Source organism: Neophocaena asiaeorientalis, unplaced genomic scaffold, assembly GCF_003031525.2.
Source record: "Neophocaena asiaeorientalis asiaeorientalis breed wild unplaced genomic scaffold, Neophocaena_asiaeorientalis_V1.1 scaffold116, whole genome shotgun sequence".
Taxonomy (NCBI): Eukaryota; Metazoa; Chordata; class Mammalia; order Artiodactyla; family Phocoenidae; genus Neophocaena; species Neophocaena asiaeorientalis.
The window spans coordinates 12,698,241-12,720,839 of record NW_020174561.1 but is presented as its reverse complement, the minus strand read 5'-3'; the positions used below and the strand labels follow the sequence as shown (position 1 = coordinate 12,720,839).

The 22,599-nt window shown below is 38.7% G+C and overlaps 1 protein-coding gene across 1 annotated transcript in view; it reads right to left on the bottom strand.

Annotated features, from left to right (window-relative positions):
• The window catches only part of DOCK4 (dedicator of cytokinesis 4), a 474,863-nt gene that overhangs the window by 193,816 nt on the left and 258,448 nt on the right, over positions 1-22,599 (bottom strand). Inside the window, exons 11-12 of the mRNA XM_024757836.1 lie at positions 19,897-20,029; positions 15,987-16,075 (exon numbers count right to left, since the gene is read on the bottom strand). Coding sequence (XP_024613604.1) covers positions 15,987-16,075; positions 19,897-20,029 — 222 coding nt within the window. The remainder of the gene's footprint in view (positions 1-15,986; positions 16,076-19,896; positions 20,030-22,599) is intronic.

Here is a 22,599-nt window from a genome sequence, read left to right as displayed (position 1 = left end):
GGAGAGGCCACAACGGTGAGAGGCCCGCGTACCGCAAAAAAAAAAAAAAAAAAAAAAAAACATTCTCCCCAAAAAAAAAAAAAAAAAAAAAAAAAAGATCTTCACTAGTTACAGTTCTAATTTTGAGCGGTTTCATGCAGCTCCTTGTGCTGCTGTTCTGGGGCAAAACTCTAAAAACACTATTTCTTGACAGTACTTGCATACTTTGTGTTTGGAAGGTAGGGGGCTAAGGGTAAAACGTAACTGCTAGGACTTCTAAACCTGAACCACAAAATTACTAACATCGTGAGGCGTCAGCAAAACGTCCTAAAGATGGTATTATTAGAGTCTATCATAAATTCATCTTCAGTAAAATTCGTTCTTTTCTTACATCCTAAGACCTCATTATTATCAGAGCAAGAATTTTTACTTCTATTGCCTTCTATGTGCTTGATTTACAAAATCTGTCATCTGATTTTTTGCTTTGGGTACTAGAATATTCTATATTGTGTCTATAAGGCAAGGTAATTGACTTCTAAAATAAAACACCAGAAGCATATATAACTTTCAGGGGTACATCCTGGCTGCATCAAACAGTAAAATCCTGAAGGGATGAGGCGAGGTGTTTATACAGGGAGGTCAGAGACAGGGTCTGAGGGTCTCTGGAACAGAGGGAAGAAAGGAAGCCAAATGTCTGTTAGGAGTGGTTCAAGTGAGACAAGACAGTTGGAAAATGAATCAACTGAGGAAAACCCAGAAGCATTAGGAAGAGATGAGAGTGTAGAAATGGGCCAGGTTAGATGAAGAAATAAAGTGTGAGCTGTGACAGCACTCTAGGCCTACTGAAATGTGTGTTCATTATATGAAGGAGGGCACCAAGCTGCTCAAAGCCTCTCTCCAGCAGGACCAGATTACCCAAAGGACAAGTGTTCTTTAACATTTCTTTCTTTCTTTCTTTCTTTTTGGTTAAACAAAGGCAGTTAAAATAATTCTTAAGGATCTGATCTAACAAACTAAGAACTGGGATATAAGAATGCATTTTATAGAGAATTACACAACTTTATGGATATGTTCCATGTCTCAATATATGTAAATGCAGCATCAGTTTACAAAGAACGAAGTTTTCCATCGCCAGAGGTTTTCCAACTATAAGCGTTCAAATGCATGGAACATATTTGCTTTTTTTTAAAAAAAGTACAGTTTGGCAGATAGCCTCAGAAGTGTTTTAGTCTAAAAAAGATGTTTGGTGACTTACATGGTGTGACTAAGGCCATCCTCCCAGCATTGGCTTCCTCCTCCTTTTGTACAAAATCTCTATGATCTATGAACTCTGCAGCAAAGTCAAAAATTATAAACACTACCAGCATCATCACCTTCCCCATGATCATTTTAATAATGGAGTTAATCTTATTCGAACTTCTTTAAACTCCACTACCATTAAACTGTTTTCCACTAAATCTATGGCATAATTCTATATCATATATTAACACATATATGTGGAACCTAAAAAAATGGTATAGATGAACTGGTCTGCAAGGCAGAAATAGAAACACAGATGTAGAGAACAGACATATGGACACCAAAGGGGGAAAGCCGGGGCAGGGAGTGGGATGAATTGGGAGATAGGGATTGACATATATACAATAATATGTATAAAAGAGATAACTAATAAGAACCTGCTGTATAGCACAGGGAACTCTACTTCACTTTGTTGTACAGTAGAAACACAACATTGTAAAACAACTATACCCCAATAAAAGAAAAATTTTTTTAAAAGACCTTTAACATTTTCATATTGAAAACCTAGACACTTATGTAATTAATGTTGTTACTGCTCAAATTTGGAGATGGATCTCCTCTTACTGATGCACTTTAAAAGCCAATTTAAGTTAAAAAAAATTATTCTCCTTTCTAAAGAATCACACCTTGATTTCTGATTTTCAGCCAGTATTATTCAATTTGTGAATACGCCTATTGCTGACCATTTTAACTGTTTGATGAAATAAAAATTCATACTTTAAGGCAAGACAAGAAAACTTTATATATAAAATTTTTCTCTGCCCTTTTGGGCTTCTGCCCTCCCCTCTATCTTGCACTTTGCATCTGCATTATGTGTTAACAAGACCTCCCCAATGGCAGAAATACCTGTTCAACCATGAAGATCAATTTTTCTTCTTCTGGTGCCAGCCATGTAACTCCTTAGAAGATACCATTCCCTTCTCAATCCTGTAAGGTACCCAACACTCGCCTTGTGTGTGTAGATATCTTTGGTGAATTTTATGTATAGTGCCAATATATTATTTCTTTTAAAGAGAGCAATTGGTGAAGAACAAACTGGTCAGACAACCTGGGCTGAACCTAATTGAAATTCTTAGCTTAAATACTTACTAACGATCTTATTAATGTTACTAGCTATCCTACTTCTGTTTTGTCTATTTCACAAGATTCTTGCTTCTTGCATTACCAAATGCGTGATTGAGCCTCAGATAAAATTAATGATGATTAGGAGACCTGAAACAATTGACTAAACATATAGTCCCATAAGATGAAGGAATGAAATAGTGTAACAATAGACATGGGAAGACGCAACAAGAGGGAACCATGTCTTGGACCACAACAGACTAGTAAGACAGGCGGTCAAGAGGATTTTTGCTACTGTTAACAGGACCTAGACCAGTAATAATACACAGAGTGGCCCATCAACAAAATCTTCGCCTTTCCTGGGAATGAGCATTCCTAGCACTGTGGGACAAACTGGTCACAAAATGCTCCCCAAACCTTGGTTGAAATTAAGACTGAAAGGGAAAGAATTATAAAATAAAGAATGTTGCCCACCATCCTGTTCTACAATAATCAAGTCATTAGCCACTGCAGTTGCTGACCTACAGCACAGGGTGAAGATAAAGATGAGGTACTCTGTGCTCTGGGAAAACAAGCAGAACTGGCCTTCACAGAGTTAGATATTTTCAGGAGAAAATTTTATGAACCCAATTTCTTGCATCTTCCCATACTTAGAAAAGTACCATTGACTAACATATCATTACCTCAAGAGCAGCAGTAACCTTCTACCAAGATACTTAATTGCATATATCCATTTGTCAAGGGGTATATGCAATATGTATAGTGCATATATATGTGTGTATATATATATAGATAGATAAATATGTAATATATCACTTACATACTGGCCTCTCCCTTTACCTCTTCAGAACAGTACTCAGAACTCTCTGAGAGACTGTCTCCTGGGTTATAATCCTCAGGTTGGCCCAAATAAAATTTTCCATTTCTTTTTTATTTTTTTATGATTAGTATTTTTTAACATCTTTATTGGAGTATAATTGCTTTACATTGTTGTGTTAGTTGCGGCTGTATAATAAAGTGAATCAGCTATACGCATACATATCCCCTCCCTCTTGCGTCTCCCTCCTACCCTCCCTATCCCACCCCTCTAGGTGGCCACAAGGCACCGAGCTGAACTCCCTGTGCTATGTGGCTACTTCCCATTAGCTATCTGTTTTACATTTGGTAATGTATATATGTCAATGCCACTCTCTGACTTCGTCCCAGCTTACCCTTCCCCCTCCCCATGTCCTCAAGTCCATTCTCTACGTCTGTTTCTTTATTCCTGTCCTGCCCCTATATTCTTCAGAAACGCTTTTTTTTTTTTGATTCTATATATATGTGTTAGCATACAGTATTTTTCTCTTTCTGACTTACTTCACTCTGTATGACAGACTCTAGGTCCATCCACCTCACTACAAATAATTCAATTTTGTTTCATTTTATGGCTGAGTAATATTCCATTGTATATATGTGCCACATCTTCTTTATCCATTCATTGGTCGATGGACATTTAAGTGCTGCAGTGAACATTGTGGTACATGACTCTTTTTGAATTATGGTTTTCTCAGGGTATATGCCCAGTAGTGGGATTGCTGGATCATATGGTAGTTCTATTTTTAGTGTTTTAAGGAACCTCCATACTGTTCTCCATAGTGGCTGTATCAATTTACATTCCCACCAACAGTGCAAGAGGGTTCCCTTTTCTCCACACCCTCTCCAGCATTTACTGTTTGTAGATTTTTTGATGATGGCCATTCTGACTGGTGTGAGGTGATTCCTCATTGTAGTTTCGATTTGCATTTCTCTAATGATTAGTGATGTTGAGCATCCTTTCTCATGTGTTTGTTGGCAATCTGTATATCTTCTTTGGAGAAATGTCTATTTAGGTCTTCTACCCATTTTTGGATTGGGTTGTTTGTTTTTTTCGATATTGAGCTTCATGAGCTGCTAGTATATTTTGGAGATTAATTCTTTGTCGGTTGCTTCATTTGAAAATATTTCCTCCCATTCTGAGGGCTGTCTTTTCATCTTGTTTATGGTTTCCTTCACTGTGCAAAACCTTTTAAGTTTCATTAGGTCCCATTTGTTTATTTTTGTTTTTATTTCCATTACTCTAGGAGGTTGGTCAAAAAGGATCCTGCTGTGATTTATGTCAAACAGTGTTCTGCCTATGTTTTCCTCTAAGAGTTTTATAGAGACTGGCCTTATATTTAAGTCCTTAATCTTATTTTTGTGTATGGTGTTAGGCAGTGTTCTAATTGCATTCTTTTACATGTAGCTGTCCAGTTTGCTCAGCACCACTTATTGAAGAGACTGTATTTTCTCCATTGTATATCCTTGTCTCCTTTGTCATAGATTAGTTGACCACAGATGCGTGGGTTTATCTCTGGGCTTGCTATCCTGTTCCACTGATTGATATTTCTGTTTTCTGCCAGTACCATATTGTCTTGATTACTGTAACTTTGTAGTATAGTCTGAAGTCAGGGAGCTTGATTCTTCCAGCTCCGTTTTTCTTTCTCAAGATTGCTTTGGCTATTTGGGGTCTTTTGTTTCCACACAAATTGTGAAATTTTTTGCTCTAGTTCTGTGAAAAATGCCAGTGGTAGTTTGATAGGGATTGCATTGAATCTGTAGATTGCTTTGGGTAGTAGAGTCATTTTCACAGTGCTGATTCTTCCAATCCAAGAACATGGTATATCTCTCCATCTGTTTGTATCATCTTTAATTTCTTTCATCAGTGTCTTATAGTTTTCTGCATAGACGTCTTTTGTCTCCTTAGGTAGGTTTATTCCTAGGTATTTTATTCTTTTTGTTGCAATGGTAAATGGGAGTATTTCCTTAATTTCTCTTTCAGATTTTTCATCATTAGTGTATAGGAATGCAAGATATTTCTGTGCATTAATTTTGTGTCCTGCTACTTTACCAAATTCACTGATTAGCTCTAGTAGTTTTCTGGTAGCATCATTAGGATTCTCTATGTATAGTATCATGTCATCTGCAAACAGTAACAGTTTTACTTCTTCTTTTCTGATTTGGATTTCTTTTATTTCTTTTTCTTCTCTGATTGCTGTGGCTAAAACTTCCAAAACTATGTTGAATAATAGTGGTGAGAGTGGGCAGCCTTGTCCTGTTCCTGATGTTAGTGGAAATGGTTTCAGTTTTTCACCATTAAGAACGATGTTGGCTGTGGGTTTGTCATATATGGCCTTTATTATGTTGAGGAAAGTTCCCTCTATGCCTACTTTCTGGAGGGTTTTTATTATAAATAAGTGTTGTATTTTGTGAAAAGCTTTTTCTGCATGTAATGAGATGATCATATGGTTTTTCTCCTTCAATTTGTTTAATATGGTGTATCACACTGACTGATTTGCATATGCTGAAGAATCCTTGTATTCCTGGGATAAACCCCACTTGATCATGGTGTATGATCCTTTTAATGTGCTGTTGGATTCTGTTTGCTAATATTTTGTTGAGGATTTTTGAATTTATGTTCAACAGTGATATTGGTCTGTAGTATTCTTTTTGTGGCATCTTTGTCTGGTTTTGGTATCAGGGTGATGGTGGCCTCATAGAATGAGTTTGGGAGTGTTCCTCCCTCTGCTATATTTTGGAAGAGTTTGAGAAGGATAGGTGTTAGCTCTTCTCTAAATGTTTGATAGAATTCACCTGTGAAGCCATCCGGTCCTGGGCTTTTGTTTGTTGGAAGATTTTTAATCAGTCTCAATTTCAGTGCTTGTGATTGGTCTGTTTATATTTTCTGTTTCTTCCTGGTTCAGTCTCGGAATGCTGTGGTTTTCTAAGAATTTGTCTATTTCTTCGAGGTTGTCCATTTTCTTGGCATAGAGTTGCTTGCAGTAATCTCTCATGATCCTTTGTATTTCTGCAGTTTCGTTACTTCTCCCTTTTCCTTTCTAATTCTATTGATTTGAGTCTTCTCCCTTTTTTTCTTGATGAGTCTGGCTAATGGTTTATCAATTTTGTTTATCTTCTCAGAAAGAATTAGCTTTTAGTTTCATTGACCTTGCCTGTCATTTCCTTCATTTCGGTTTCATTTATTTCTGACCTGATCTTTATGATTTCTTTCCTTCTGCTAACATTGGGATTTTTTTGTTGTTGTTCTTCTTCTTTCTCTTATTACCTCAGGTGTAAGTTCAGGGTTTTTTTTTGAGATGTTTCTCGTTTCTTGAGGCAGGACTGTATTGCTGTAAACTTCTCTCTTTGAACTGCTTTTGTTGCAGCCATAGGTTTTGGGCCATCGTGTTTTCATTGTCCATTGTTTCTAGGTATTTTTTAATTTCCTCTTTGATTTGTTCAGTGACCTCTTGGTTATGTAGGAGCGTATTGTTTAGCGTCCGTGTGTTTGTATTTTTTACAGCTCTTTTCCCGTAATTGATATCTAGTTTCATAGCGTTGTGGTTGGAAAAGATACTTGATACAATTTCAATTTTCTTGAATTTACCATGGCTTGATTTGTGGCCATTACCAAGGCTTGATTTTTGGCCCAATATATGACCTATCCTGGAGAATGTTCCATGAGCACGTGAGAATAAACTGTATTCTGTGGTTTTTGGATGGAATGTCCTATAAATATTAATTAAGTCCATCTTGTTTAATGTATCATTTAAAGCTTGTGTCTCCTTATTTTTCATCTTGGTTAATCTGTCCATTGGTTAAAGTGGGGGCTTAAAGTCCCCTACTCTGATTGTGTTACTGTCGATTTCCCTTTTATGGCTCTTAGTATTTGCATGTACTGAGGTGCACCTATGTTGGGTGCACAAATATTTACAATTGTTATATCTTCTTGGATTGATCACTTGATCATTATGTAGTGTCCTTCTTTGTCTCTTGTAATAGTCTTTTAAAGTCTATATTGTCTGATATGAGAATTGCTACCGTAGCTTTCTTTTGATTTCCATTTGCATGGAATATCTTCTTCCATCCCCTCACTTTCAGTCTGTATATGTCCCTAGGTCTAAAGTGGGTCTCTTGTAGACAGCATATGTGTGGGTCTTGTTTTTGTATCCATTCAGCCAGTCTGTGTCTTTTGGTTGGAGCATTTAATCAATTTACATTTAAGGTAATTATTGATATGTATGTTCCTATTACCATTTTCTTAATTGTTTTGGGTTTGTTATTGTAGGTCTTTTCCTCTTCTTGTGTTTCCTGCATAGAGAAGTTCCTTTAGCATTTGTTGTAAAGCTGGTTTTGTGGTGCTGAATTCTCTTAGCTTTTGCCTGTCTGTAAAGGTTCTAATTTCTCCATCGAATCTGAATGAGATCTTTGCTGGGTAGAGTAATCTTGGTTGTAGGTTTTTACCTTTCATCACTTTAAATATGTCCTGCCACTCCGTTCTGGCTTGCAGAGTTTCTGCTGAAAGATCAGCTGTTAACCTTATGGGGAACCCCTTGTATATTATTTGTTGCTTTTTCCTCGCTGCTTTTAGTACTTTTTCTTTGTATTTAATTTTTGATAGTTTGAGTAATATGTGTCTTGGAGTGTTTCTCCTTGGATTTATGCTGTATGGGACTCTCTACACTTCCTGGACTTGATTGACTATTTCCTTTCCCCTATTAGGGGAGTTTTCAACTATAATCTCTTCAAATATTCTCTCAGTCCCTTCCTTTTTCTCTTCTTCTTCTGGGACCCCTATAACTTGAATGTTGGTGCGTTTAATGTTGTCCCAGAGTTCTCTGAGACTGTCCTCAATTCTTTGCATTCTTTTTTCTGTATTCTGCTCTGTGGTAATTATTTCCACTATTTTATCTTCTAGGTCACTTATCTGTTCTTCTGCCTCAGTTATTCTGCTATTGATTCCTTCTAGAGAATTTTTAATTTCATTTATTGTGTTGTTCATCATTGTTTGCTTGCTCTTCAGTTCTCCTCGGTCCTTGTTAAACATTTCTTGTATTGGCTCCATTCTATTTCTGAGATTCTGGATCATCTTTACTATCATTACTCTGAATTCTTTTTCAGGTAGACTGCCTATTTTCTCTTCATTTGTTTGGTCTGGTGGGTTTTTACCTTGCTCCTTCATCTGCTGCATATTTCTCTGTCTTCTCATTTTGCTTAACTTACTGTGTTTGGGGTCTCCTTTTCACAGGCTGCAGGTTCGTAGTTCCTGTTGTTTTTGGTGTCTGCCCTCAGTGGGTAAGGTCGGTTCAGTGGGTTGTGTAGGCTTCCTGGTGGAGGAGACTGGTGCCTGTGTTCTGGTGGATGAGGCTGGATCTTGTCTTTCTGGTGGGCAGGACCACATCTAGTGGTGTGTTTTGGGGTGTCTATGAACTTAGTATGATTTTAGGCAGCCTTTCTGCTAATGGGTGGGGTTGTGTTCCTGTCTTGCTAGTTGTTCAGCCTGGGGTGTCCAGCACTGGAGCTTGCTGATTGTTGAGTGGAGCTGGGTCTTTGCATTGAGACTGAGATTTCTGGGAGAGCTCTCACCGATTGATATTACATGTGGCCGGGAGGTCTCTTGTGTCCTATGTCCTGAACTCGGCTCTCCCACCTCAGAGGCCCAATCCCGACACTCAGCTGGAGCACCAAGACCGTGTCAACCACACAGCCATGTTTGTGGGGAGTTTCTTGCCTTTTGGGAAGTCTGAGGTCTTCTGCCAGCATTCAGTGGGTGTTCTGTAGGAGCTGTTCCACATGTAGATGTATTTTTGATGTATTTGTGTGGAGGAAGGTGATCTCCATGTCTTACTCCTCTGCCATCTTGAAGGTCCTCTCCATTCCCTTTTTAGATTGATATTTTTTCGTTGACATACTTAACTCTTAAAGGATGCAATTTTGACAACATGGAGGATTAATCAAAGGGTCTAACTACAGGCTTAACCTTCTGAAGATCATGTCCTCGAGACCTTTGAACAGGTAACCCTATCTACTGGGATGCCTACTTTCTAACATGTAAAAGGTATGGTAAGTATGAGCAAATAATCTTGTGATTTTAACTGCTGGTCCACAATCTGCTATTTCAAAGTTTTGGGAAGGCTTTTATGTTTTCTTTAAAGAAGTGGTTTGCCTAATGGCTAACAGTTATTGAGAAAATATGACTGAAGTAATACATAGTAAGTCATGGAATGTCAAACTAAGGAACATAAGTGACATCTGAAGTTGTTTACTTTCATTGAGTCTCAACCAGAAAAGAAATTTATTGGCCAGAAATGAGAGATGAAGAGGGACCATTGGCACATAGTGGAAGCTGGATGAGACCACTCAGAGAGAATTACCATTTCTTTTTTAACAAAGGAGATTTTTCCCCTTAAAGTTTCCATCTTTATTTCGGATTTGGGATATCAACGTTTCAGTGGCATACACTGAGGATTATGTCAAGGTCAAAACGGTTGTTTGTTTGTTTGCTTTCTACTGTAGCTATTATTACTTACTTGCAATTTTTTCAAGACATGAAACATATAGTAAACCACTGCCTAAAAATAACTTTTAAAAATATATAGAGAGCACAGCATATATGAATGTAATGTAATATCTGATTCTTTTAATTTACAGAAATACTTGTTATAAACTGCAAATTTTTTCTACACAGCAAATCTTCCAAACAGTATTGCTAGTGATTATATCTAAATTAGCAAAATATAAGTAATTTAGAGAATAAAATTAGGCTCTAATCACTACTTCCATTAGCTTATAATTTGGGTTTGAATTTGCGTGTTGTTTTTTTTTAAAGTACTGCATGCAGCTTTGCAAATATCTTAAAGCATATTTTAATATCATATTTTGAACTATATCTTTTTTGTTCACTGTCATTAAAAGAGAATGGTTTAAAGGAAACTAAAAAGGTGTGACAACTGCATGCAACACAGCTTGAGTTTGTTTTGTTATAAAGGACATTGAGAAAATTGCCAAAACTGAATGAGATCTACAGATTAGATAAGAGTATTATATCACTGTTACCTTCCTGATTTTGATCACTGTACTGTGGTTATATTGCCATGCCACGGAGTAAGCAGGGGTAGGAGGAATAATTCCTGCAATTTGTTCTCAAATAGTTCAGGTGGGGAAAAAATGTATATAAGTGTGATATATATGTATGTACAAGTATATATATGTGTCTGTATGTGTATGTATATACATATATATATAAACATCAGGGGCATTAATGCAACCCTTAAGAATTATACCAATTAAGTAATATTAAATTACTATATAAAGAGTCTATATAATATACACAGATATATAATTATACACACATATATACATATATAGATAAAGCATATGTGTGTGTGTGTGTGTGTGTGTGCGCGCGCACACGGAAAGAGAGAGAGAAGGATAAGCAACTATAGTAAAATGTTAACCTTTGAGAAATTAGGAATTCTTTGTACTATTATTGCAACTTTTCTGAAAGTAAAATTAATTGAAAATTAAAAACTCTAAGAGAATAAAAAAGAGAGCATGGTTTAATAATTACAAAATTCCAAAAGTGAGCAAAAAGACCACACACTATATGTCTAGCCAATAGGTGGTGCCAATAAGTACCAGTTTTCTTTAAACAATATTAGAAAACAAAGTTTCTAAAGGCGGTGCTCAAAAATCAGGAGTATTGGACTTCCCTGGTCGCGCAGTGGTTAAGAATCCACCTGTCAGTGCAGAGGACACGGGTTCGAGCCCTGGTCTGGGAAGATCCCACATGCCGCAGAGCAACTAAGCCCGTGTGCAACTACTGAGCCGGTGCTCTAGAGCCCGCCTGCCACAACTACTGAGCCCACACGCCACAACTACTGAAGGCCGTGAGCCTAGAGCCTGTGCTCCACAACAAGAGAAGCCACCACAACGAGAAGCCTGCGCACCACAACCAAGAGTAGCCCGCACTCACCGCAACTAGAGAAAGTCTGTGCTCAGCAACAAAGACCCAACGCAGCCAAAAATAAATAAATAAATAAATTTATTTTAAAAAATCAGGAGCATTGACACAATCTTTAAGAATTACATCAGTTCAATACTATTGAATTAAACGACCACCTGACTATGTGATGCTCAATCCCCCAAATGCAGTCTAACTCTCTCAAAAGCCTCCTTTCACCTCAGCTAAATAAAGAACACTGTTCACTTCCTCCACAGAGTTAAACTGCCCTCCTTGTATGTGTGGGCTCCTTATCTAGGTAACTCCTTTTAACCTTCCGTGGGGGTTAAAATGTACAGTCTCGGCAGGAATGAAACCACAACATTCATGTTGCTAAGGCAAAAAGCAGATTGTAGAAATTGACCTCATTAGCAAATATGATTTCTGCTAGTTTTAAGTTACATGTGCAAACTATAGGAAATAGGATTTCATAAACACACAGATAATATGAAAAGATCCTGAATTTTCTCTTAGTACATACTGAACAGGAGCCAAGGATTTTTACACAATTTATTTCAAGTCGCAGAACCAAATGTGTCTCAGTAAATCACACTGGCTCAGTCTTATTTCACATTCCTAGAATTCGATTGCTAACGTCTATCAGAGGTGATGTTTACAATAACAATTTGCTGGACAAACCTAAACCAGGCTCATTTTAATGACTATTTTTAGAATTTCAAACTCTCACAATATGATTTTTGGATTTTAAAATTCCCACAGAGTACAACTTTGGAAATTTCGAATTACCGAACGTAACTAAATCTAACCATACAGATATGTTAATTCAATTACATTTTTATATTTAAAAATTAAATGAATCACGTGAAATTTTCTCCCAGTTTCTAATCTCAATAAAGGTAGTGGTTAATGTACCTTCACTACGTAAGTCTTAGGTTAGAGGGAAAAAACCCAGTTATCTAGACAAATCCTTTTATCTATTAAAAAGACAAGATTACAACTTCAAGAGATAGGAGGACATCAATGAAGCATAAAAGGCCTGGAAAGTAGGTGGTAGAATTTGATTCTAAAACTAATTTCAAGGTTGTTATTTTTTTCTTTTTTTAGTACAATGACCAAGGAACAGTAGGAGGAAAGCAGGGAAAAAACAATACTTTGTTGAGTGAACTCAATTCTCTTGAAAATTCTCTTTGACTGCACTGTTTCCATTTAATCGACTACTCCATGGTCCAAGGAGAAAATGTCAACGTATCTTACCACTGTGATAGTTTAAACATCAGGCACCCCAATTTCCAACTTTAATTTTGTATACCCTTGCTTCCCCCTTAAGTAAGCTATCAGATGCCTCCCTTTCAATAATAAAGCCGAGCAGCTCCTAAAACCCTATCTGCTGTTTTTATAACTGCCTTCCCTCAAGACAGGTGACAACAGAACAATGACCCACCAAGACTGAAGAGTGGAAACTTAAATGGAAAGAGTAAAGGGCTAATTTATTAATCTTTAAAAGTTTCTTTCTGAGCTTTCTCTCTCTGGAGCAGTTGTTTGGAGTGATGAAGCTTAGGGCTGGGTTTGCCTTGCCTTGAGAGAGCTAGAAGATACCAGGAGGAGACCAAAGGAATACAATGCAGGTAGATGCTGGCTGCATGCCGCTGGCTGGAACTCAGGCTTGAGAGGAGGAGGATGGAGAGGGGTGGGTCTTAGGGACAGGAGAGCAGATGGGGGTTTGCAGTAAAAGCCAAGGATAAAGAGTATACATTCGGCTGATGAGAAATCTAAGCATCAAACGGTAGGCAGCAAAATGGAGGATTGATTCTGCCAAAAGGAGAGGAAACCTGGTAGACAGGGCTCTACAGTCTAACGGTTTCTTTTACGCTTTCCAAAGATGCACAAGTAGTTTTTCATTTCAGCACAATGGCTGCAAACACAACAGGTAACACCCAGGGAATAATATGGCTTGGATCTCACTTTCTGGTAGCCTCACACAGGATTCCAGGAAGAATAAGTGGTCAGGTCGTTGGTCAATAAAAGTGACAAAGCACATGGAAAATGTGGAGCATGTCTAAGCACTCGGAGGACTTCCCAAGGAAATAGAATGTGCTGCCCTTCCTCCCTGGAGTTAATCTATGTAATCAGAAGGAAGACCTGGGAAGAGATGTTAGCAGTCAACTGGGCACCGATGAGATGTTAGAAACACAGAGTATGAAGGGTCAGTTCAATGATTCAACCTGTCAATAATCCTGCTGCATTATTCTCAAAGTCTCCATTTAGAAGATCAAATCAGGATCCAATCTGAGAAAATGAAACAAGGAGACTTGACTAAAGAGGAAGGGGTAGAATATTCTAGATGATTACTCCAAAGTGAGTAAAAAATAATAATAGTTAACATTGAATAGACACTTATTATGTATCAAGTGCTGTGCTACATGCTTTGCATATGTTTTCTCTTTTAATCCTTCCAATAACCCTTAGAGGAAGACACTACTATTATCCCAGTAAAACTTGATTGATTCAAGCTTAGGACATCCCACTTCCAGAGGCAAAGCTCTTGGGGCTATATTCTCTGAGATGACTCCCATATGTAAGTAGAGAGAAATTTATGCTTTGGCTTGACTGGTATCCTGATCTCATGGGATACAGGGTCAGTTATGTTAAAGGAATCTATATGTACGTATAAGTCAAAGCCCATCATTGAGTACTTCACCATGATTCAAGAGGCAACTGGGTATCACCTCAGTCTGGACAATGATATATTCAAATGACCCAATAACAGAAGGATTTTAAGGCATATAGGAAAGAGGAAAGGCTTAGGAGTTGACAAGGAGTTTGGAAAGAAGTATATTGGAGGAGGCCAACACACCCTGCTTAGTCAAGACTGAATCAATGATGGTAAGGAGGGAAGGGAATATATGGGAAAAGTCAGAAGGTCAGGGTTAGTTTTATATTTATTTATTCACATAGGAGGCAAATGCAAGCAAATTAAGAGTAATGGGACTCTTGAGGAGAAAGAAAAAGATATACAATGGTTACAGACTTCTCCACCCAAAGTTAGTGGGCAGAAGGAAAGGAGCAAGGCATAATGAATGTTTATGAGGCATCAAAAGAACTCAAAAAGAAAATTCTTTAAATCAAGTCTAGAGCAGCACTGCATAACTGAACTATGATATGAGCCACCTATGAAATTAAACATTTTCTAGTAGCCATATTAAAAAGTAGAAAGAAACAAAATTAACTTCAGTAATATATTTTATTTAAATCAATATATCCACAATGTTATCTCTGAACCTATAACGAACATAAAAATTATTAAAGGGATGTTTTATATTCATTTTATATGTATCAAGTCTTCAAAATCGAGTATGTAATTTACAATTACTGCACGCCTCAGTCCCAGTGCTGTACTAGCCTGTCTAACGCTCAGTAGCCACAGGTGGCTGGTGCCTATCAAAGTGGACAGCACAGGTACAGAATACAGTTCATGATATAGTTCACGGTATCAAGAAACACCAAAAGGTTTGAACAAAACTAATGGATTTGGCTAGAAGTTTGCCAATGAATTTGGCAAGGTAAGTTTTTAAAAAGCAGCAGCCCTACCATCTTATTGAAGGCACATTTAAGATAAGTCATTTGGTCCCTACACAGTAAGCACTATTTTAATTCTTTCACAGAAAAAGTGAAGACAAGTGTACACAGCAGTTTCTGAAGTATTCGTATTATTTCATGTTATAGTCACTACTAAAATCTCCTGGTCCTTCAGAGACTCCTCTGCCTTCAACAGTAAGTGCAAGTCTTTTGTTTATTTAGTGGTAGATGTAGGACTTCGTGTGAATCAAAGAAAAGCCAAGTTACCTCCCCAGCTCTTGGGAGAGGGAAGAAAAAACTGACCTCACCATTCACTGCGGCCTGAAGCGCTGCCACGTGTGAGCTGTGGATACTTATGGCTCTCGTGGGAGCAAACCGCAAAGTTTCTGTCTGCAGTTACTTTTTCTTTGTGGGTTGTTTTGGCCTGGCAAGATGTGCACAGGTCTGAAAAAAAGGTGGTCTAAATTTAAATTCAGGTTCTTCTAATTGCCAGGCAAGTGGGACTGTCTCACAAATATCTGTATTCAGGGGACTTTAAAAATCAGCCACAAAAAGCAATGCATTCAGTTCAAATACCAGCTAATTTGATTTGAGGATTCTTTATGTAATTAAAGCACACAACTGCATAGTTTATTTTGCTTCAACATGGGTTTGAAGGTGGGATAGGGAGCAAACAATATTCACCAAGTTTTTGTCTACTGATCAAACTTTAAGACATCACTCTATATACTATATAATCTAGATATGCTATATAATATAATACAATCTATAGTATATTACTAGTATAAGACTACGTGACACATAATGTATTATATATAACTTATAATGCTATAGTACATTTCAGTTCCTGCTGGACAGGCATGCACACATTTTTCTATACATAAAACCGCAGCTGTAGGCAGTGAAGCATGTTTGCCCTGGACCTTACTGACAAAAATTCCTGTTTATCAAACCCATTCCACACAGCAGTCATGAAATCAGGCATATTTGTCCTTTGGTTTTTAGCAATCAGTAACAACTTGGAGGTCCCAAGACATGGTACTATAGAACAAATGCAGATACTCTACCTTGATTCAAACCAGAACAGAATATATTTTTTAGAGTCACAGCTACAAGCCTATCGTAGAAAAAGGAGACATACCAGAATGCGGACTGAGCATTTTTAGGGAGTAGAGAAAAAAACAAAGTGCTGATCGTTTTCTTCTTCACAGACAAATAAAAGAAAGCACCTGAAATGAAAAGTGTAGGGACTCAGCCAGATCTATTTACTCACCTGCGTTGGAGCCAGTCAAATTATAACGCGCATTCAACTTCTTGATGATGTTCTCGTGGATTTGGTACCACTCACTCTCTGTATTACACCTATGAAAACATGACCACTCTGTTAAGTTTTGATGATGCATGAGATGACCTTACTAGCACACCTGCCCTTTTTGTTATAACCACTATGATGTACTTCCTTAAACCTCCTTGTAGACCTCAACAAGCCACTGCAAGTGACTGTCAGTTTTGGCATAGTTGCCTCAAGATGAGCAGGAATGACCATTTCCGGTAATGCATGACCAACTACTTCATGCCAGAAGTGGCTGGGATGAACAATTCAGGTTATGAGAGCTCCCCATTCCCTGTCTCAGAGAACAATGCATACACTGGAAGGAAGTACTGACTAAGAGTCTGACTCCCTGGATTCGAATCCTCACTATTAACTGAGTTATGTTCTTTGGGGAGTTATTTACTCTCTCTGTGCCTTGATTTGTTCATCTGTGAAATGGGGGTAAAATACTAGAACAATAAACAAGCCTGGGCTTAGGATAATGCCTGGCATATAGTAAATGCTCAAAAAATGTTAATTCTCATTAGCGAGTCTCCACCTATTATATCATGACCAAGTTGGCTAGCATCAAAATGCAACTAATCAAGCAAAATGCAACTGAGGTTAACACAACTGGCACTGGCAAAAGGTTGGCAGGATTTACCGAAGGGTAATTAAGGTAACCCTTCCAGATTTTCCACTTGTAGGCCAAAAGGCATCTCTCCATCTTCTCACTCTGACAACCATCTGTACCTTGGTCTTTCAGCTCTTGTCAGCCACTGACTCATGCTATCTTTGTATCCATGGTACATTCACCTAGGAGACACTGAAGGTTCTTGAGGATTGAATCTAGGACTGGTAGATATCTGTGTTCCCCTGAGTACTTTGAACACTGTGGGTACTTAAAAAATACCAGCTGCATGAATGACTGGATGGATCTCCCTCTGACTGGTAACTCCTGATGGTTCGTAAACATCTGGGTCTGCTATCTCCTTACTGCTGGGCCTCCCCCAGTTAGGCTAGGGAAAGCCTCCCTCATCTGGACGTGTTTGCGAATTCACTACTATCTTTTATTAGCCACAAAGGCTCCCTCCCAAGAATTCTGAATACCAAAGATTCTATACACTATCAATCAAAATGTTCCAGAGTATAGAGTCCTTTTCCTCACAACCTTGTCTATAGCCAATAATTGACAATTTGTTTACATATTTATTTATTTCATCACTATCAGCTTTTCCAGGAGGAAGAGGATGGAGGCTGTTTTTGAACCAGTTAACAGTAGGATACCAAACAGACCACTGACTCTTAGAAGCCTGGAAAATCAAGATGAAATTTGATGAAACCATTCCACCTGTCCAGCTGTAAGATACAAAATTGCCATTTACTACATTCTGTCCCCAGTTTTCTTAGTTCAACTCAGTTGGGAAGGGAGAAAGATGGTTTGCTTCTTATTAGATAGATAAGTCATAATTTCAGAAGTCATGCTTTTAACCTACAAAACTCCTAATAAAACAAAAGCTCCTAAAGTATGTGACTGAAATATCTTCCAGGCTCCAATGAGGTATTTGTTATTGTTCTCTGTTTTGAGTCCTAGATGGGCTAGGGATTCGGTCACCCTAACAAATAGAAATTTCTTCCAATTTGTTTCTAACAGGCACTTCCCTAAAATGTTTTACTATATTCATAGTTTCTTCTTAATCTACAATGACTGTTTTGACTGCCTAGCATCCTTCCTGGAACAGATTTGTAATTTGCTGAACTGGAATTTTTAAGGGATCTCTCTTGCAGTAAGAACAACCCCAAACCTTATTTGATACTTACGAAAAAACACAATAACAACCACAAAAAGCAGTACAATTTATTTTTATGGGCGTGAGTGTCTATCACAGAACTGGAATTTATGTGTCTTCCTTTGCTGGCTGCATAATCAAAGGGGATGCATGGAACTTCGGGTCCCTCAGTTTTCCCAGTAGCGAGATAAATCTAACACTTGCTACCCACACCTGGAAAGATCACTCTAAGAAACACTGAGACTGTGCTTGTAAGCAATTTTAGTTTTCTTGAAAAGCAACGCCACCTAACAGCATCACTGTCACATCACTAGACAGTGGTGTGAAATAACACCAGGAAACATACAACCTTGTAACATGAGAGCTCAGGTTCTGAGTCAGACAGTCCTGACTTCACATCTGGTTCCTGTTCTGATTAGCCGGGTGACTTTGGGCGTTATTTAGCCTCTCTCTTCCCTTACGTGGAAACGGAGCCAACAGCAAATGCTTCATGGGTTTGTCATGAGGATAAAGTGACATGACACATGCAAAGTGCTTAACACGGTTCCTTGCATGTAGTTAGCACAAAGTAAATGGTGGCTATTATAATTAGTATTATTGCAATTAAATTATGTTTTATGAACATCAGTAAAGTTTAGAAAGGGGATTATCATGGATTTAAGCCCAACCATATGATAAAAAGAATAGCGTGCTTTACTACCCACTAGTTTCACTAGAAGTTTTCAAGTTTAAAATCAAGGTCACAGATTTTATTGCTCTTAAAAGAGATAAAGAGAGTTTCCAGTCCTAAACCACAGGCTGTAAGCAAATCTTTGTCAACTAATTAGCAAATGTGTGGCACGGGTCCCAGGGGCACTGGGTAGAGGATGGATAAATCCATGAGACCCTGCAGCTGTGGTCAAAAAGCAATTTGAAGTATATGTCCCACAGGCAGTGCGCCACGTGCGTTCCCTCCACATATGGAAAAACTATTGGCACACATTGGATACATCGACTCAACAGCCAGAACAGAAAGCTAAAGCAAGCTCACTCACAGAGGAGGTCAGCCGTGTGGTCCTCAAATCGGGAATGTGGAAAGCAGATCCCCCATCCTTCAACCCCCCATGGGTCTGCTCTGAGGATGTCACTGTGTGTCAACTCTCAATTTTCAGTCCTGTGGGGAGGTGCTCAGGGTGGGGTGATCCAAAACCATGTGCATTTTTAAAAACTTAGGATTTGGAATACATTAAGTGATTTTCTTAGTGGAGTGTTTGAGCTGAACTGTGTCTGTTCCCACTGACCCTCAAAAGATGATGTAAGTTCTAACCCACAGTCTGAGGACCTTATTTGGAAATAGGGTCTTCACACAGTTAATAAAGTTAAAATTAGGTCATTAGGGTGGGCCCTAACCCCATATAACTGTGTCCTTATAAGAAGGGGAAATTTGGACACCGAAACAGATGCACAAGCAGGGAGAGAGCCATGTGATGAAGCCAGAGATCAGGTGATGCATCTACAAGTCACCGGAAACTAGGAGAGAGAGGCAGGGGACAGATTTTCCCCTCACTGCCCTCAGAAGGAATCAATGTAGTCAACACCTTGATCCAGGATCTGTGGCTTCCATTACTGTGAGACAATAAATTCCTGTGGTTTAAGCCTCACTGTTTACGGTGCTTTGTTAGGGCAGCCCTAGCAAACTAATAATACACGAAGTAAGAGGGAAATCACCTGACCTGAACTTCCTTTTCCTAATTCTAATTAATTTATATTAAAAACTATTTCCATTTTCCAAGGACAAATGAACTCTCTGAGGGTAAAGACATGTTAGGCTTTAAATTCACGGGAGGTACTCTATGCAGTAGATGGTCCACCCAACCGATAAACTGTCTGTATTTTCTGGTTCTTGATTTCATAATTCCTCTGACAGGCAAATGTTGTTTTGTGGGCTCACTTGTAGTGAACCTACAGATTATTTAGTTTTTGAGGAATGAACGCAACCCATCCCTGGCTCTTCCATTACCCACGAAAAGCAGGATTCGCCACGTAGGGTCCCCATGTACCTCTGCGCCCACCCCAGCCCCCAGCCCGTGCAAGCTTCTTACATGTACACTTTCAGGATGAGGTCATCTTTTGTCTCTCCTGTCAGCAGGTCAGCAATGCTAAGAACCGCACAGCCAAAGGGTCGCCGGTACTGAACACTACAGGCATTCTTTTTTTCTCCTGCCCCCATCCGACCTGTTCAATTAAAAAGCACATATGGCCCAAGGAGCCATTTGATTAATCCACCTTAAATAGAGATACATATAGCTATAAAGTAGGCCATATAAAATGTAACTGGGTGATGGAAAAGACACAGCTTTGGGGCAACTGAAGATGTTGCTTCAGCTCTGGACTCTCCGCCCCAACCACCTAGCATGCCCAAGGTCACGCAGCGTAAACTCTGGCCATCAGCTGTTATCTATAAAACATGAAGATGGGAGCTGAGCCTATGTCTGGGTACCTTCCCCCAAGCATTCATGAAGGCATCCCAGGAGGCTCACATCAAAAAAGGCAGTAGTGGTGCCTATCTCATTTTCTACTTTTTAAAATTGCCATATTTAAAAACCTTTTCAAATATTTCACCTTTGAAAGGAAGCAGTTTGAGATTCCCTGAAGGTATAGCAAGTAACCATAGGTGATCAAATGAGCACGCTCTTTCCTGACTCCGTACCCAGGCTGAAATCTCCAGGGATGTTTTTTACTCTGACACAGTTTCGACTTGTTTAAATTGTTAGACATTTTTAAATGTGTGGTTGAGATACTGTTTTAATTTATCATTGCATTTAATTACCAATGGGTTATTTTGAAGACTGAAAGCAAAAAGCACACTGGAGCTGTAATATAGCAAGTTAATGTGAGGAAAAATAATGAAAAAAGTCTGTAAGTCTGTTTCCAGATGCTTGGTAACGGATCCGTAAGTTGTTTCCATCTGAGTGAAATTCTCCTACAGCACATCTGCCTGACTCTAGCACTCCCCAAATCCAATGTTAAATAAAAAAAAAAAAAAAAAAAAAAAAAAAAAAAAGGAATGGCAACATCCAATTTAGCTTTCATTCTTCAGTAATAAAGGAGAATTGCCTCTGCAATATATCATCTTTAGAGAAATGCTTATAAATAAAAGCCGGAATACCACTTAAGGTGATAAAAAGCACAGAAGACACACCAGTAAAAAGAGGACCTCTGAAATAATGGATTTTTCCCTATCGAAGTCCCTTTTGGACGATTGATGTGTGATAGCCTTGAAACATACTTTCTTGGATGATGTCTTGTCATCATTGATATATTATTAATATATTGGTTAACAGGCCTAAGGATAATACGAATGTTGAGCTAAAATGGATTCATATGCTAGATCGGATACTATAAGAGCCGAGAGGCTCCTCTGGGGTCAGGAGCTGGCGTTTACTACGTGACATGCATGGTTTTGGTGGGTCGTTAGGTATTACCATGTAGGTAAAGGCTTACTAATAGGGTTAATACGTAAACTTGACTACTGTGAATTCAAGAATAGTAAGCAAAATAAGAATAATAAATGTAATGAAGACTGTAGTAGAACTAACGATTATTAGGGCTAGCGTTGCTCCTCCGATTAAATGAGTTAGTAGTGCCCGGCTGTAATATTAGCTGTTGGTCATACAGCTAGGGCTACTGGTTGGATGAATATGCTGATAGCTCCAATAATTACTAATATACTGATAAAGAGGGATGGGTGTTCCTGGCGGTAGAAAATAGGTTAGAGATGCTTTTTTTTTTTTAATCGCAGTACGCCGGCCTCTCACTGTTGTGGCTCGTCCCGTTGTGGAGCACAGGCTCTGGACGCGCAGGCTCAGCGGCCATGGCTCACGGGCTCAGCCGCTCCGTGGCATGTGGGATCTTTCCCGGACCGGGGCACGAACCCGTGTCCCCTGCATCGGCAGGCGGACTCTCAACCACTGTGCCACCGGGGAAGCCCCGAGATGCTTTTGTTTTACGGTGAAAGCCAGGAATGACTATGCGTGTTCAGACAGGAATAGCCATTCCTAAATTTATTGAAAGGCGTGGTGGGTACAAATGAATGGTGGTGAAAGACCTCCTGAGTTTGTTGAGCCGATAAGTAAATGATGTAAATATTAATGTTCAAGTCTGTCCTTCAGAGTTATGAATGGCCATTGGTTCGACGTAAGTTGAACTAATCACTGCTGAATAGAAATCATACAGTTATTCACGAACCTGGCGTGGGGAAACTATTTACTTCTCTTTGTTTCCTCCCCTTCTTTCCAATCAAAGATGAGGGCTTAAATTCTGAGGCAGGCGCTATTACTTCCTGCTCTCTGCAGCCAGTGAGGGTCAGCATGCCCTTTTCCCATTAAACAGTATGAGGAATACTCTAGAAAAATTAAGAAGTATCTGTCCCTGATGGACAAGAATCTTCCACTCCTTCATTTCACTGCAGCAGACTAAGCCTTAATCTTTCTTAGAGTTTCTTACCTTCAGTCTTACGGAGTAATCATCAGACAAGTCTTTGTAGTAATGTCAATAAAGAATTAATTTGACCAAAGCTCAGGGAAGGAGGGTAGATAATTTCTAATTCAACATTCATTCTGATGACTTAATGATCATAAAAATCTTAGTAAAAAATACAAAATCAAATGCCAGGTATTTGAAAGGCAGCCCTGTGATGGGTAATACTGTGAAGTGGTTTCCTCAGCTCTATCCTGGGAGTGAAGGACAGAGTTGCCCAGGCCATGGGCAAGCAGGGCATGTGGTCACTCTACCGTGTGTGTTTC